The following is a 17,344-nucleotide window of genomic DNA, read 5'->3' as shown; positions in this document are numbered from 1 at the left end:
TATTATTTAATAAAACCGCAACATATCTGCGTTAATCGGTCGTGCCCCCTGGTGGACAGAAGTTGCAGTGCATGTTCCGCGTCCACCTTTGGTGATTAATACAATACAATATGAAAGAGGATGACATGCACACCGTGCTAGAACAGTTGAGATGACAACGTTTATAGATAGTATTTAATTATACCGGTATAGTCCAAAATAATAACTGAATCCAATTAACTTGCCAAAGTTAAGCTGACTGTTTCACATGAATGAGAATGATAATAAGATTGATGCTCCACCCCTCTGTGGGTGAGGGGTCCTCAGGTCTACCCGGTTCTCAGAGTATTGGGGTCGGAGCTTGTTGAGATCTCAGGGGCTGGCTCTACAGTTTGGTTACACCTCTCATCCCTCCTCTCAGCTCCCTGCAGTGGAGTTTTTGTCTTCCTTTCAGGTCACCAAGTACTCGCCCACGAATACACACACCTTTCTCCTTGCCCGGAACCCTTCTGTCTGGGGCTAAGAGGCCAGGAAAGGAGTGGAAAGGCAAAGCAAGGTGAACCATAGACCCTGGGAGTGGAGTATCTGAAGGAGAGAGGAGCCAGACATAACCCTTCACCATGGCTGGACGCTTTACGGTCCTCAGAAGCTTGGCCCTCCTGGAGATGCTATGCCTGGCTCTGGCTCAAGTGGTGAGTGAAGTTGGGAGTTCTGTTTTCTGCACTATTACTACTGGATTGTCTAGGTGCTCTGAGACTGGAGGGGAATAAACAGAGGGCAGGGAGAGAGCCTGGCACCGCAGTTCATATCGTAATTGTGCTCAGTTAAAACAGCACTCTGCTATTGTCAGAATCACTAAAAGGCAGTGCAGACTGGGATATTCAGTAGCTGCTCTGATGGCAGCTGTAAGACAGGATTGGAGTCATTCTCATTTAAAGATCACACTGTCAATTTCAGCAATATATTCATTTGGACTACACTTCCCTTTAGGTATAATCTGAACATTTCTTGTTTTATTAACTGATTGATTGTTTAACTGAAAATAGTACAATATGGGATAAGTGGTCTAAATGTACTAGTATACTAAATAGTGGGATAAGTGGTCTAAATGTACTAGTATAATAGTATTGCGTGAAATGAGAAGAAGGATCAGAATGTGGCCTAGAAGCAGAAGGAATGTGATAGTTGAGTGAGGATAATAGACACACACACAAAACACACACACACGCACACAAACACATGCATGTTCCACAAGGGCCCCTTTCAAACGTTCTGTCAACGGTTGCTATTCAAACATCGGGGAAAAGGTCTAACCTAAATGTACATGCAGCAGATTCACACCTGGGTGAAACATGGAAAACCGAAACTGAAGTTGAACATTATGAAACATAACAGGTTTTTGTTGCAGCATCGCATGAAAGGTTCTGTTGTGGTGGAAACACATCGGGTCATTGTTGTCATTGTACTTGGGTATCTGATAATAAACCGAGGAGGTAGAAAGAGAGCCTCAGTAAACATACCCAGCCTCTTAATCCAGCCAAGCTTGATCTGCACATTGCACTGCTTTACTAGGATCTGTCAATCAGTTGAACAAAACATGTTTTGCAACAGCAGGTTATTAATAGTATTAAATGATGTATTTTCAAGCAGAGGTTTTTACACAAATACTTGCCTAAAACTAAACTGCTTTGCTAAAACTTGACTGCATTATAGATGTAATACATGGTAAATTATTTATTGTGAATACTAATTATTCAGATATTGTTGATATTACACTAGATATGGTCATATTGTTATGTCAAGAAAATTTTGTCTATCTGGATTAATTATACTGAATTATTCTACTGTAGTTTTCATATACTATTATTAGAAACTCCATATAAACCTCTTTCTCTGCTTCTGTTACATGTGAAAATTTACCATCAGAAAACATTTGAAAGAGAAAGTGTACATTTATATGCCTATATAGTTAAAACATGTACACACAGTAATACTATTTGTGTATCAGGATTATGAAACCTGATTAAGACTGGGAAACCAAATGTCTATTTTGCTGGCCTTAATTTCAGAGTGGTCCACCTGGACCACAGGGCCCAGCCGGTCCTCCAGGCCCTTCGGGAATTCCCGGAGCCGACGGCATTGATGTGAGTACTGATGCCGCACTGTGGTGCCACAAGCTTCAACGTACAAAGATAGTCATTGTGTACTCAGTTACTGGTGGAGTGAGGCCATCAGCAATGCTACAGTTTTATCGGCAGAGGGCGCTTGAAATGAAAACGCATACAATAGAGTCCTGTTATTACGCAGCACTAGATAGAACTATTTAGAACGATTAGAGATATTTTCACTCATACTGAGAGTCACGCAGTTTGATAGCTAGTGGACGTGTACTTAGACTTTAAAGAAATGCAATCTAACATATAAAAGTGACCTCATGATTAGCAATGGTCTTACTGTACCATTAATTACGAGGTGTGCTGTAAAATTATCATTCTCGCTATATGATAGGATATAAGGAAAATTGGTAATGAATATAATATTTTATGACTTTATATTAATGGATCATTGCATTTGGGAACTGAGACATCCAAGTGATGCCCTTGATAAGACCAAATGCATACCTAGAGAGGTCTGTGTTAGGGTGGAGCATATTTGTGCGACGATTCACTCAGCCCCTAAAATGAGAAAGCATGCGCACATGACAACAAAACACTCTTGCTTTTCAGGAAATCAAAATGACATTAACTGACATCAGAGTCACGATAAAAATGCTTGCCCTCAAAAAAAAAAAAAGAGAATCATTAAAGAAAGAAAAGAAAAATTGTTCTTCAGTTATACATTATATAATACCTAACTGATCTTCATTTTTGAATGATATAATACCCCTGTATTATTCATTATTTATTACTGGTTCATCAGATATTAAAACTCATTAAATTAATTGTACTATGGTATGGTTTACAGTTAATCAGAAGACCTGTTTATATTTTTACAATAGCAGGTATCTTCAATCTGATACTTCTGATAGGTAGTATTGCATTCTAATGAATTTAAAGTTTACAGTCGAGATAACTTGGATTTAGGAATGTGGATTTTCTCCCACAACTAATGAATTGTGGTTGAGAACTGTAGGTTTGAGATTTCAAATCTGGCACATATTAATCTACAATAATAATAACAACTACAATAATAATAATAATAATAATAATAATAATAATAATAATAATAATAATAATAACTCTTTTTAATTCATTTTGTCAGGGTGAAAAGGGACCTCCTGGCCCTTCTGGACCACCTGTGAGTCACTGTCTAAGATAACTGTTTATACCATTTCTGTAAGGGCTCTTTTAATAACTCTTTTTGTTAGAATATGAGCAATATTGTCCTCCCAGCAAGAGTCTACATAATGCCGCTTGATCTGTCTGTACTTCTGCTCATGGTATGTCAAATTATATTAAATGCATGTATGTACGTGTACTTCCCTTCCCAGGGTCTAAAGGGGGATCCTGGTGAACCAGGCCCAGACGGACCTCCTGGGGACGATGGGATTGATGTGAGTTCAGCCGCAACCCTGGGACTGCCACACCACATATCAGTCTCCTTCAGAAAATGAAACTTAGCTTAGATTAGTCAGTCTTCAGGTACAGGATGTGGATGATCTAGTTCAAGAATGGTAAAATTGACAAAAACACTTTATCTCCTTTGTAGTCTAAACTGATGAGTTGAGAAATAATCTATTTTGCAATGCCATGGTTAATGCACCATGGGTGTTTTTTGCACATATTCAGTCAGCAGCTTCATGATCACAGGCTAGTAAGATTAACAGGAATAATACTGGGCACACTGAGAATGCCATTACCAGTCATATGATAAATCACAGAGATACCTCAGGGGGGTTGTGGGATAATCCGCATTGGAATGTTACACCTGTGATGTCTTCCTGAAAATATGATGATGATGATGATGAAGAAAAAGAAAAGCTGCACATCTCCTCTGATAGGACCACAAACTACTTCACACAGACAGTCTTCATGAAAACTGTACTGATAATTATCCAACCCCCACCCACCCACTTTATCTTTCTTTAGGGTTTGATTGGGGGAAAAGGTGAAAGGGGTCCCATCGGACGACCTGGTCCAAAGGTTAGTAAAGGGGTGAATGTGATAAGATACATCTAGTGATGGTAAATATGCTCATTTATTCATATCCTATGACATGTATAGCTGATAACAAAAAAAACTCTGTTCAGTCAAATCAAAGGTCCTGAAAACATCCATAATCTGAGACCAAATGCATATAGAAAATGTAGCATACATACAGTGGATATATGACATCCAATTTGTATTTTAGCATCTATTTTAGCCAGCAGCTATTTTTAAGAAGTTTAGGTTATCCATTTAAATAGATTATCTCCATTTTTAATATGAGGTGTGTTTTACTTTTACCTGGGTGCAATTCAAATGAAATATCACACTTTTTTCTCTGCTACTTTTCTTTAAAGAATTTTTATTTCCAATTTTTATACCGCTGAAAAAGTTTTATTTATGCCCAGTAATACTGTTTGTCCTACAGTGGTCGTTCCTTCACAAACCGCAACAAATTTTCTCCATGACTGAGATCAAGCTGAACAGGCTGAGATTAATCTTAAATCAGTATTCAGTATAGGTACTGAGTTTGTGGAACACGTTAAGATTCTTTCCTTATTTCCACAGGGTCAGCCAGGGCCTTCAGGTCCTCCAGGACCGCCTGTAAGTAAAATATCAATATTACATGTGGTATAATAGTGAAAAATTAAATGATACATTTCATGCAACAGTATTTTCCATATTAAACTACACCTCTGTGTGTAGTAATTGTACATGGTAATCCTCAAAGTGTCTAGAAAGACTTCTGTTGTATTTTGTCTCAAAATGACTATATTCTCATAACTTTTTTGTTTTTTGTTTGTAATCTATTTTGACATGCAATAAAACAAGTTCTATTAAAATGTACATTTTATGTAATATTTTAAAAATAAAACTTCAAAAATAACTAGATTCACAGAAGCTAGTTAATATACTAGAGGTGGTTTGGTTTCAAAATATTAAACACCATTATTATTATTATTTTTTTTTTTTACCATATTATTTGCTCTTTTTTTCGTTTTACATTTTTATTTTTTTTCACATTACCACAGGGACCTGGGCTTCCAGGACTTGCTGTAAGTACTAAATCAGAAATAAATAACATCTAAATCTTTCTAGTAAACTTGGTGCCATCTAGTGGTTAAAAAGAGAAGAGCATGGGATTAACAGCCAGGTCAGAGAGACAAAGCTTATTCTTACTTCCTTTCCTTCTTTTTCTTTATATTAGGAAGAATAATATTGTGGAACTAAATTTACCACAAAAGGTTTAATTTATAACAATTATACTATGAGGTTAAATTAGTGCACAACTGTCCACACTGTCTTCTGTCAACAGGGACCACCAGGCCAAATTGGATTTCCTGGAAAAATTGGCATCACTGGACCTAAGGTTGTTACTCCTCCTGTACATTATTACAAGAAACTAGTGTCATGTCTTAACATAACTTGTGACAGCACAAAATTATTGTTACAAGTGTTCTCTTGTTGTTACAATTGTAAAATTACCTAGATTTAACTAGATGTACCATATGGCTATGGAATGACCCCTGCTACTAGAGAAAGAAGAGTGTGTTTCAAATACAGCTAGAAAGGCTGTGTGGAGTCAAGATTTGCTGCCTGCCTCCTTAGTGCACGGTGTGCTTCAGTCAGAATGTTGCCCTCCTTACTTCCACAGTGAAGACGTATGAAATCCAGATGTCATTGCAGAACTCATTATGTCTGAGCCTTCTTTCAACTATGATACACCCTATGATAAACCCTTACCATTATATACACAATGTGATATTATAGTGAAACAAAATGGTAATCAAACTCTATCCACTAGGTTATTTTAATCAAGACCACGCCCTAATAATCTCTGTATTCATATGCATTGCCAGGGGGTGATGGGAACTCCTGGACCACCGGGGTTGCCAGGACCTCCAGGGAAACCTGTAAGTCATTCCAGGAAGACTCCGCTAATGTAATAACCTATAAAATAATCTGGAAAAGCTTTAATGAAGAGAAAGTTGCATTGTTAATTTTTTTGCAGTTACAGTTTTCATGTATTCATGCAAATCCATGCATACTAAGGGACATTCTGTTCAAAAACCATCCCTCCAGTACACATAGTTATAAAGCATCTAGATACTGTAAGTATTGTTATGCCTATAGGCATACCTCATACTGAGGGTATTTGTTTTGAAGTGCAAATACTCAATTACGAGTTCACCTTTATTTCTCAAAACACATCACTTTTTAAGCTTCACCAGTAAACCTCTCCACCACAGTAAACAAGATGTTATTCCCTGCCTGTCTGTTTGACTTTACATCTCAGCATTTTCAGTTTCATTATCTGTTTATTTTATTCAGGGACTGCCAGGAAAGTTCTTGGGGGGAGAAGAAGGCAGTGCTGATATCCAGGTGAGATTCGTTTTGGGTCCCTATTTGCAATGTGCCTACAATGTGACAGTATGCCAGTGACACCATGAATGAAACACCAACTTAATTATTTGGTACTCTTTGGTATGTTTTCACACTTTCTGCAGTTTGCTGTGTTCAGCTCTGTCAGTTATGCAACTGGTCATGTAGTTTACTATAGGACTACTATAGCATATGCACTGAAACTTTCTGTGGTGAAGTACTCTATACTCTTTATAACAATCACAGCCAATTTGAGCCTTACTCTACTCCATTACCCTCTGATGGGCCTCCCTGTCCTCATATTGATCTCAGAGTTCATGGATTTCCCTAACAAGGTCCATTAAATGGATTCCATCAAAGGCCTGAGTCCATTAACACTCTCTTAGATCCAGGCCCATGGCTGGTACAGGGACTAGGGGCTCACTCTAACATGCCTAGAGTCCACACACTGTGCAGGGAGGATCATTACAACAGCTGGCCCAGTGATTCACCTTCATCCCTGCGCCCTACCAGAGCCCCTCCAAGTGTGGATCGAATCCCATCTTCTTTTAAATTAGATGCTGCTACTGTGATATGGCAGTGGATAAGTTCCCTCCCATTTTGCCCTGTGCAGTACTAAAGGCAGGGTCTGCAAATGTGCTTGGCTTGTCTGTGGTTTGTCGGCTGTGCCACAGAGAGATGATGGCGTTGAAGACACAGTGTGAGCTTTGCATACTGATGCAGCTGTTTTCTGTTGTAGTGCCCCACCAACTGTCCTCCTGGGCCTAAGGGTCCACCAGGACTACTCGGCATAAAGGTGAGTGGCACCTCCATGACATCAGAGAGCCCAGTCTGCAAGTTTGGTGATCTTTATATCACCCATTCTAGTGTGTGGTAACATATTTGTGATAGTTTCAGTAAATGGTCAAAAGAGGTAATGGATTGATTTTTGCTTTCCCAGGGGCACAAAGGTCGTGCTGGTATACTGGGAGAGCCAGGAATCATTGGAAAAATGGTACAGACAATCTTATTGATCTGTATTCCTAGTAGATGATCAAACCCTTTGTGTGTATTAACTTTGACTTGTGCATTGTATTAGCCTGCTTTGTTATGTTTAATCAATGACCCACAGGGCACCTAAAAACTAATGGACATAGCTGGCCAATAGATGGAGTAGAGCTCTGAGAGCCATTACATAGCTTCTTTAAGTGGGAAAGAGTTCTCTGGGAAAAACAAAATCTTGGTCAAAATGAACACATATAACTGAAATAGGCCTTCCGTACTTATCTAATTTTGGGGTGCCATTTCTCTGGGTAATGATGTCTAATTTTTTTTTAAATTACCAATAAAACTAGTGCATTTCATATTTTTATATGCAATAGATAATGGTAAGTTTGGAATATATTTCAATTTAAGATTTGTAGTTATTTGAGGAAGAATGGTAAACTATAGATTAATATATTGTATATTTTGAATGAATTAGAAGGTTTGAATAGGTGGCCCAGCAGAAAAAGAACATGACAATTAATGCAATGTTCCTGTTGATGCAGTGAAAATGAAATAGTCTTTTAATAGATTTACTTTATAATACACATACACTAGATTTCAGAATGTATCATTACCATAGATTCACTGCCCACTGTTTAATGTATGGTTGTTTATTCCACAGAAACAATGGCAAGAAAGGAATAGGATAGTGCACAGTATAAAGATAGAAAACCATTAATACCAGCCAAACACAGGGCTGGAAGACATCCTCACTGAGGTTATAATGGGCAGAGTATCACTGAAATCATCTTTATATTAAAACATTACATTTAAAAATAAAGATGTTTGGTTGAGTAATAATAGCTTCTGGGCTTTTTTTTAAAAGCATGTGGCAGAATAGAAAAGATCAGGCATCTTGCATTTAGACTTCAAGGAATAGATCCTTACAGAGAGTCCTTCTGGAAAATTAGATGCTTCAGAGCTCACATCTAGGTGTAGAGCTTTACATATACACAAACACACATATAAATAGACAGACAGAGTTAGTGAGTGGGAGGCAGACCGAGTGATAGCAGACAGATAAAAAGAAAGCTGAAGAAATGAACAAAGAAAACTACTCCCTTGTCTACTCATTCATTCATCCAGTGAAGATCCAGCTTAGCTCTAATGAAGCCTCCCGGGGCACATGAATGTCACTAATCTGTTGGTGATTAGTCTGGCCCAGTAGAAGAGGAAAGGGAATAGCCAGGTACAGTCAAAGGAAGAGTGCCTACAAGGCTGGGCATTAATCAGATTTAATGAGCATCCCACAGTCTGTGACGCTGATACGAGAAGCAGAGAGGATTTACCCACAGAGCATTGCATGGTGACATTTGAGACTTCAGTAGAAAAAAAAATATAGGAACTGGGCTTTAGTAACTCCTACTAGGAAAATCCTAAGAAGAGATCAGCACTTCTGGTGGCACAGCAAAGCAGTGACTAATGAAGAAACCAGTTCACCGATGACATATTAATCCATGACAGAATATAATAAAGTATGTGAGAGGATATTTGGCATGCTCTCAGATTTGAGCTGGATTAAGCACACATCAGTATTAAGCACACATCATAGACCTGAATACACCTGCAACTTTTACAATACAATTTTGTCAAATATTTTGCCAAATCACACCCCTGTTTACAAATCCTAGCAGATAAGGAGATATGTTGATTTTTTGACTCAACATTATGTACTCTTTTTGGTAGGGCACAAAGGGAGATGTTGGAATCTCTGGTGAGCAAGGAATTCCAGGCCCTCCAGTAATGTATTCATTTATGTTTTGCTTTATCTTTTGCTATGAGCAGATGTATTTTAAATGCACATTATCCAATGCCTCTTGGAGAATGACCTTTCCTTCCACCTGTTCCAGGGTCCACAGGGACTGAGGGGTTACCCAGGAATGATAGGGGCCAAGGGGGAAAGAGTAAGTCTTCCCACATCTGTAATCGCCAGCAACTGCACCTAAGATTATTACAAAAGGGAACAGCACCAAAGCACACACCGCCATGTTTCCTTGTTTATTTTCTACTCGTGTTTTCATACTTGAATTTAATTAATCACAAGCTTTTAGAGACAGAGCCATATAAAATATTGAGTCTTTGCCAGTAACAAGCCATACTGGCTAAGTTCCATAGTGCTCCATGTGTGTGTAATGATCCCACATCATTTATCTGGGGATGACTGCCCAAACACTGTTCCTAACTCTAAGCCTTTATCTTTTTACTGGTGAAACAAGTCAGTGCTATGTGCCCTGCCCTTCATTAGCAATAAGCTTATTCGCTCCCAGAACTGAAAAGCATCAACAAGCACAACTTCTTTTCCAAAATAAATATCCGTGGATGCATGCCAGCCAGTTGAACTGAACTTCAACAACATTTGGATCAAATCTCTCAAGAGCCCATGCTTTTATAAATCACCATTTCTATTTTGGTCACAACAACTGATCTGTAAACTCTCTTAGGGCCCTACTGGTTACAAAGGCATTACTGGACCTGTTGGCATCCCTGGAATCCCTGTAAGTGTTGATGAGTCACTCTATTTTCCGTGACAACAACAAAAAGAAAAAAAGTTTATTTACACCACAATTTCCTCCGTGTCACAAAGGGTAAGGAGGGAGCCCAAGGGCCTCCTGGAGATGCTGGGGAGAAAGGTTATATGGTGAGTACTGCTAATCTGTATTCACCTGTTCTCTAAAAGATACAAGCTTGGTTATTTCCTTGTATCTAATGGTTTGCTTGTAGGGTGAACGAGGCATCCAAGGGCCACAGGGAGGAGTGGGAAAGAAGGGTGAGAATGTAAGTAAAGTTTAAGATTCTGACCAAAAATACTTACCCAGGGAACACATGCACATCATGGAAGCAAATACAAATGTGAATATAAGCACTATCATGTTGTACTATATGCAAAGAACAACCAGTACACATTTCTTTGTCAGTAATGGAATTATGAACTTGAATTGTCAGGGACTTCCAGGGATTGATGGAAAAGATGGCACACCTGGTATCCCAGGAATAAAGGTATAAACAACATTAATGCCAGATCTAAATCCAACACTGCAAATAGACAGAGCCTAAGGTGAACCACAACATCTCCAATTGGATTTTGTCATCTCTTTCTAGGGATCTCTGGGTCAGAGTGGCAGACCAGGTCCGCCTGGCCACCAGGGGACAGCGGTATGTATGAGCACCAGGTCTATTATCTCCAGCACTACTTGTCTGCAGAACTGCAGTGTTGTGCAGCACTTGCCTGGGGACACACATTTTCATCCAGCTCACGCACTCAGAGAGTCACTCTGCATTGTGCTTTACTCCTCCACTCCCAACAGCCAAAAAATAAAAATTAAAAATTAAAAGAGGAAATCATTAAACCAAAAGGCAAAGTGTGTCTATTTTATAGGTAAAGGTCCATATTTACCTCTCTATCCTTGCCTCTTTTAGTATTTTTCTCTCTCTCGTGTTCTCGTTCTCTCTCTCATTCTCTCTCTCTCTCTCTCTCTCTCCCTCCCTCCCTCCCTCCCTCCCGGCAAACAATTCATCATCATCAAACATGAGTCGTTGTCCTGGTGGCTGGGGGTAATGGAGCATATTGAGTGTGATCCGCACCATCACTGTTTGCTCAGCACACAGCATAATGGACAAACACTTTCCTTCAGCGGGAGTGATCACTGAATCTCTCAGGCAATTGCTCACATGGGGAGTCCTTAGAGGAGGGACACAGGGTTCACCTCTTTGACCTTTTCCATTCTTTGTTCTTTTTTTATAGGGTTTGCCTGGGAGTCCAGGGACCAAAGGTGGAGTGGGAGATAAGGTAAAGGAATGTTGCCCAAGTTCTTCCTGTTAATAATAGTCATGTCTTCTGGGAGAGCTCAGTTGCCACTTGATAACACAATGTCTTATTCTGTGTGTTACTCTGAAAGTGGAAAGGCAGACGGTTAAAAGCTCTTACTGGATTGTCATTAAGACATACCACTACAAGCTCACCCTAGTTTTCTTTGTCTGCAGGGTGAGTCAGGACCCAGAGGCTTGGTAGGAATGTCAGGATCTCCAGGTCCCCAGGTTGGTGAAACAAACTCAAAAGTTGTTATTCGGTGCACTGCAGAATAGTACTCAAGGAAATACATATTCAAACAATATGTCTCTTGTCATCATATATTTTCCTCTTATTATTTTTCCACTTAATATTTCCTTTGACTGATCCATCCTCTTTCTCTCTCTCAGGGTGAACCTGGACCTCCAGGTGAAGCTGGCATGGAAGGGGTTCCAGGACCAAAGGTGATGAGTTCCTCTAAGATGTCTCCTTAATCCATCCCTTTGGCAGGATTTTGGATTAAACTTAGTCTTGGTTTAAATTACAGTGAAGGTGGCCACTCTTGACTGGAAATGCTGTTTGGTTAGTTTGAAATCTTTAGGACTAACACTCACTGAAATGCACTGAAAGTGCTCCTTAAATTCATTTACTGTTGTTTCCATGTCCCTTCTCCTACAGGGTGACAGGGGTGAGAGAGGACCAGTTGGGCCTCAAGGAATTGTTGGCAAGCCTGTAAGTCGATGAGTTATACCTGATACTCCAGCAGAGCATCAAATTAAGATCTTCCACACCACGTTTTCAGCATTTGTTGTCAAAAATATTGATACTCAGTCTGTCATTCACAAATTCTAGTTTTCCTACTTAATGAGCTCTCTGGTGTTGCTGATTATAGGGAATTAAGGGAGAGAGAGGGCCAATGGGCATACCAGGAGCTCAAGGCCTTCCCGGGACCAAGGGTGACAAGGTATTTGTGTGTGTGTGTGTGTGTGTGTGTGTGTGTGTGTGTGTGTGTGTGTGTGTGTGTGTAAACAATACACCTTCATCTGTTTATATTTTGAAATGTATATGTTTAGACTGAAGGAGTGACAGAGAATATGGATGGTGCTCTAGATGTTGCAGTGATATTTGATAACCATATGGTGGCACTATTAACCTATGTACCGGCAGAAATGAGCCTTGAAGTTGCTGCAAAAGACATCTCTTACATTCTTTTTGCATGATCTACGCCACATAATTCCCCTATATCAAAGATGAAATATCCTCTTATGGACACTTTAATGTTTATTGTCCTTTTATCTATAATATCCCTAACATTTAATGAAAGGCACTAGACATTGCCACTTGTAATTTAGTACACTGGTCCCAGAGTGTCTGTTTAAAGAAAGATATTGCAGACAGTATCTTTGGCTCAACCATTAGATTATTCATGTATAATCATATAATTCATGTATAATCTGCACTTGTTTTGTTTTGTATAGGGATTTCAAGGCAAATTGGGATCAAAAGGAGATTTTGTGAGTATATGCTAAGATAAATAGATGGATGTGTTTATAAATCCTAACAGAAATTTAGCATCATAAAATGGACTAACTGAGAATGGCTGTCTTCTGTAGGGTGATCCAGGTGTAGAAGGCCTGGCTGGAGAGAAAGGAGAAAAGGTAAAGTTGTTAGAATGATGGTTCTATATCTGTTAGAGAAGCAAGGACTTCTATTCAGTCAAATTAAATGCACCATATTGTCCTCATCATTACCTCATTTTTATCGATCAACAGGGACAGTCCGGTGAACCTGGCCCCAAGGGGCAGGTAAGAAGAAAAAGAATTCTATGCAACCTCATGACTGGCACTACCCTGATTACTGCAGCTGAGCTCTGTTTAAGAAGCCTACAATGTGACATTTCCTAGGGCTTTCACCATGGTCATTTATCTTGTGCTCTTATTGCTATGCATCTCCTGTCTCTTCCTGGCTCTTCTCTGACAGCAAGGAGTGAGGGGTGAGCAAGGACACAATGGTCCCACTGGTGATCCTGGTAAACTAGGAGACCAGGGTCCGGCAGGTCTGCCTGGACCCCGTGGCCTGCACGGGGAGAGAGGAGTACCAGGCATGCCAGGAATACAGGGAGCAGCTGTGAGTATCCTTCCCAGACCACAGTGCAGAATCTTTACAGTCTTTTCAGCTGCATATTTCGTTTGCCTTGATATTTTCAAGATCTTTCTCAAGTGGTTTCTTAATGATGTTGCTGTGATAGATTGCAAATGTACACTGATGCTGCAAGACAGTGTCACAGTCAGATATTTTTAGTATCAGAAACTGTCCAAACTATGCTAAATCAAATAGCAAGTATTAAATATTCTACAAACTCTGGACAGTTGAGAAAGCAGATTCATACATGAAGCTCTCTACTTCTAATTTGCATTTGGCATACTCGCCTTTCCTTTCCTTTCTATCTTTCTTCTTCCCCTCAGGGCCGGGATGCTTCAGATCAGCACATCATTGAGGTGGTCTTGAAGATGATACAAGGTTAATATGAATTTTTCTTTTTTCCTTTTCCTGAAAATAAGTGTTACCCTGGGCTACAGATTAAACCGGCTGCAATCACAATGTCAAAAAATGATGACAGCAGAAATGGGTGGAGCTAAATCCATACTGCATGTTTTATCTGTAAAAATGGAGCTGATATGAAATCATCAGTCTTGTGTGAGATGGCTGTCAGACAGCATGGATGGTGCAGACTATAGACATATCCCCCTGCCTTTCATACTGACCTTTTCATCCCTCCTTATTAGTTTTCTTGGGGTTTGTAAGTCTCTGCTTTGTTGTAGAGTGCCAGGGTTAACTCGGGATAACCTGTTAGCCCTTATCAATTCAGTGTAATCCTTTGGTCTGATTGCCATCATGCTCACACACATACACAAACAATTTGAGGTTCAATGTCAGACACTTTGAGCAGGGGGAGAATTTTGGCCTTGCTCCATGCAGTGATCCTGATTAGATTTAGGCTCTGAGGTGTCTTGGGAAGTTGCCAGCACATGCGGTGTCACTGCTGATACACCAACTCTCCACTGTTGTCTCAATAACATTTACCCTCATGTCACTGGATACACATAGAACTTGACTTATTTGAATGTTACTTAGGTGTTTCTAGGGCTCTGAGCACTGTACTGTGTATCCTCTCATCCTGGCAGAGAAGTTAGCTGCCCTAGCAGTGAGTGCTAAAAGGGGTGCGCTGGGCGGAGCCGGAGTGATGGGACCACCAGGCCCTCCAGGGCCTCCTGGATCTCCAGGCTCACAGGGGCCTCATGGACTCCCAGGTTCTCGTGGCATTCCTGGCATGATAGGAGCTCCTGGTCAAATTGGGAACACTGGGCTTAAAGGTAAAGCACCTGTAATTATCTTAAAAGCCAACTAAAATGACAAGCAACCATTTTATAGGGTGTAGTGTACACACTTGTTAACAACAGGGTGTGGGGGGTTGGTGAGGGATAGAAAAATATCCTTAACCTCTTGCCTCTGCCGGGCCTTATAGGAAAGAGAGGTGCAAAGGGAGGGAGAGGAGACCCTGGCCAACCCCACCCAGGCCAGCCAGGGCCCCCTGGCCTTCCAGGTAAGTCTTGTTAAACTCTTTTTACTCAAGGTTATTATTTAGTCATTAATGTTAAGGAATATTATTCAGTAACTTCAAGGGGATTAAACGTTTGTTGCTACAAGAGCGTGGAAAGAGAATCTAAAACCTCTGGTGGTTCTTTGGATTAAATAGTTTACTAAACTTTTATATATAACTTATATTTTTTATATAAAACTTAATAGTCATAAGGGTTATCAAGACTTAATATTGGCTTTTAAGAATGCAAAGATCACACACTGATTCACCAAAACTCAGGTATCTTCAGCAAAGCCCTACCATGAAGCCATACTGTTTCTAAGGCCCTAGGCAGTGATACTCACCCCATAACGCCCTCTCCCAGGTCCTCCAGGTCTGGATGCCGTGGCCCGGGACGGAAAGGCAGGAGAAAGGGGGCCGCAGGGCATGGCAGGTGAGGCGGGCTATCCCGGCAAGGCTGGTCCTCCTGGCCTCCCTGGCTTCTGTGAAGCAGCGGCATGCTTGGCGGCTTCAGCTTACACTTCTCCCAGACTGCAGGAGGCCGGAAGTGTCAAGGGGCCATCCACTTAACACAGGCAGCTCACTGGAGCCTAACAACATCAGAGAGAGAGAGACAGAAAGAGAGACACACAGTCCTTTCCTCCACCAGACATCATCGTGAAAGGCAGTGGAATGTTTCATATACAGACTTTTCAGTTTAGTGTGCATGTGTGCACATGTGTGTGTATTTGTAAAAGATGACTTTAGATAATTTGATTACATAACTTTGATTATGTCGGCCAGTGTTAATCATAAGGATAATCTGGGCAAATTTGGGGATTAATGGGCTGGCAGTGTTAATTACATTGGCACATCTGACAATGAACACAGTAAGATGTGAACATTACCAATATCTTGTCATCAGGATCATTGTGAGCCTTGGACAGGACCCCGAGTTCCACTCTTTGGTGCTGGTTTTTTTTTTTTTTTTTTTTTTTTTTTGCCATGTTCCCTTTTTTGTTAATCATCATCAGATTTATTTGGGCAAATGTGATTAATATAAAATTACAAATGATAATCTTACATTTAAATTACATAGATTTTCCCTTAAACCCTGTGCAGACTGCACCAATAATAAAAAATTATAAAACCATAGTCGATACCCTTGTAACTTATTAATTACCTCATGAAAATGCTTCCCCTGTTTTTGAGTTTATAGATCCTGTGTACATTATGCCCCCTTTGTACTTGTTTCATCTTAGAAACATAATCTATACTTCTAATTGCCCAGCAACAAAATAGTATTCTCAACAACATTATCACTGATTCAGTGCTGTAAATCTTTGTAAATGTGTGATAATTTTATATGAAAGGTTGGGTTTACAATATGGACAGAAACCCAGAGTTAATGAATATAATCAGCATTCAAGATCTGGCATAAACCAAGTTTATAGATGTCACTTTCCTGTTAACAAAAACAAAGGCAAACTGATTATCTTCATTAACAAACACTATTTATTGGTCTTTATTTGGTTCAATTGTAAACTTTTTTCATGGTTGTTCAGGTCAATTTAAATAAATAAAAATTACAGTTTTGTAAGACTGAATGTTCTTCTGCATCTTGTAAAGATCTCATAAGAAACCAAAGGTAATCTGCATTGTAGTATGCATTCTTGCAGATTGTTAATCTGCATTAATATTAATATGCATTGTTTCCTTGTTCTTTCTACTTTCTCCACATTATCTGGTTTGATAAAATAAATGCATTTGTGTTGATGTATAGCCTTGATTCATGGTGGGAAACAAAAGTCAGTATTAATCCCATTCACGGGCCTTGTTGCATGTGCACAAAATGAGTGAAGAGATCTCACGGATCGCTAAACCCAGTTCCGGAAGAGCATACTGTGCACTGCCAGAACAGAGTCTCACAATTTTCCCAGTATTGACAATAACAAGAAATGTAGTTGACACTGAAAGCTACTTAGTCAGATAAAATACTATGTAGTCAGGTAAAATTAGTAAAGTAAAATACTATGTATGGGACTATGCAGCCCTGAGTTTAGGTTTGAGATCCATGTACCAGTATTATTGTCATGTTGAAGACATGGAAAGAAACAGATTTTGTAGAGAACAGTGTAACTTTGCTTTAGGGGAAACCTTTCCCTAACATACAGTATTTGTTGCAACTCAAATAGTTAATCACACTGCTACTACTGTGAAATAGGTGAATTATGACAAAGACATTCCCCAGAACCTCCTCATATGAGTAATCAATAAGGATGACACGTTTTTGAAATAATGCCATATGGTTCCAAAGGCTGTGAAAAGAAGGAGAAAATGAGAAAGATCAATAGCCAAATAATGAAAAAGTACACATTTTTGGTTCCAAACTGCTTGTAGCTATTAATGTTTGGATTAATGTTTGGATGGGTACAGTTGATATTT

General features: G+C 39.6%; 1 protein-coding gene across 1 annotated transcript; it reads left to right on the top strand.

Annotated features, from left to right (window-relative positions):
* The first annotated feature begins 54 nt into the window (after positions 1-54).
* On the top strand, positions 55-17,232 carry col9a2 (procollagen, type IX, alpha 2). Its single transcript, XM_035529246.2, has 32 exons — positions 55-671; positions 2,049-2,123; positions 3,241-3,276; positions 3,470-3,532; positions 4,068-4,121; positions 4,692-4,727; positions 5,156-5,179; positions 5,440-5,493; positions 5,984-6,037; positions 6,456-6,506; positions 7,246-7,302; positions 7,447-7,500; positions 9,219-9,272; positions 9,383-9,436; positions 9,974-10,027; positions 10,117-10,170; positions 10,254-10,307; positions 10,476-10,529; positions 10,632-10,685; positions 11,275-11,319; positions 11,514-11,567; positions 11,730-11,783; positions 11,998-12,051; positions 12,212-12,283; positions 12,798-12,833; positions 12,933-12,977; positions 13,092-13,124; positions 13,300-13,446; positions 13,785-13,839; positions 14,505-14,693; positions 14,846-14,923; positions 15,285-17,232. The coding sequence occupies exons 1-32, from the start codon at positions 600-602 to the stop codon at positions 15,488-15,490; spliced, it is 2,076 nt and encodes a 691-aa protein (XP_035385139.1). The 5' UTR covers positions 55-599; the 3' UTR covers positions 15,491-17,232.
* The last annotated feature ends 112 nt before the right edge of the window (positions 17,233-17,344 follow it).

The sequence above is a fragment of the Electrophorus electricus genome, chromosome 2 (assembly GCF_041902795.1).
Source record: "Electrophorus electricus isolate QZ-2024a chromosome 2, ASM4190279v1, whole genome shotgun sequence".
Taxonomy (NCBI): Eukaryota; Metazoa; Chordata; class Actinopteri; order Gymnotiformes; family Gymnotidae; genus Electrophorus; species Electrophorus electricus.
This window is presented reverse-complemented; position numbering and strand designations above follow the sequence as displayed.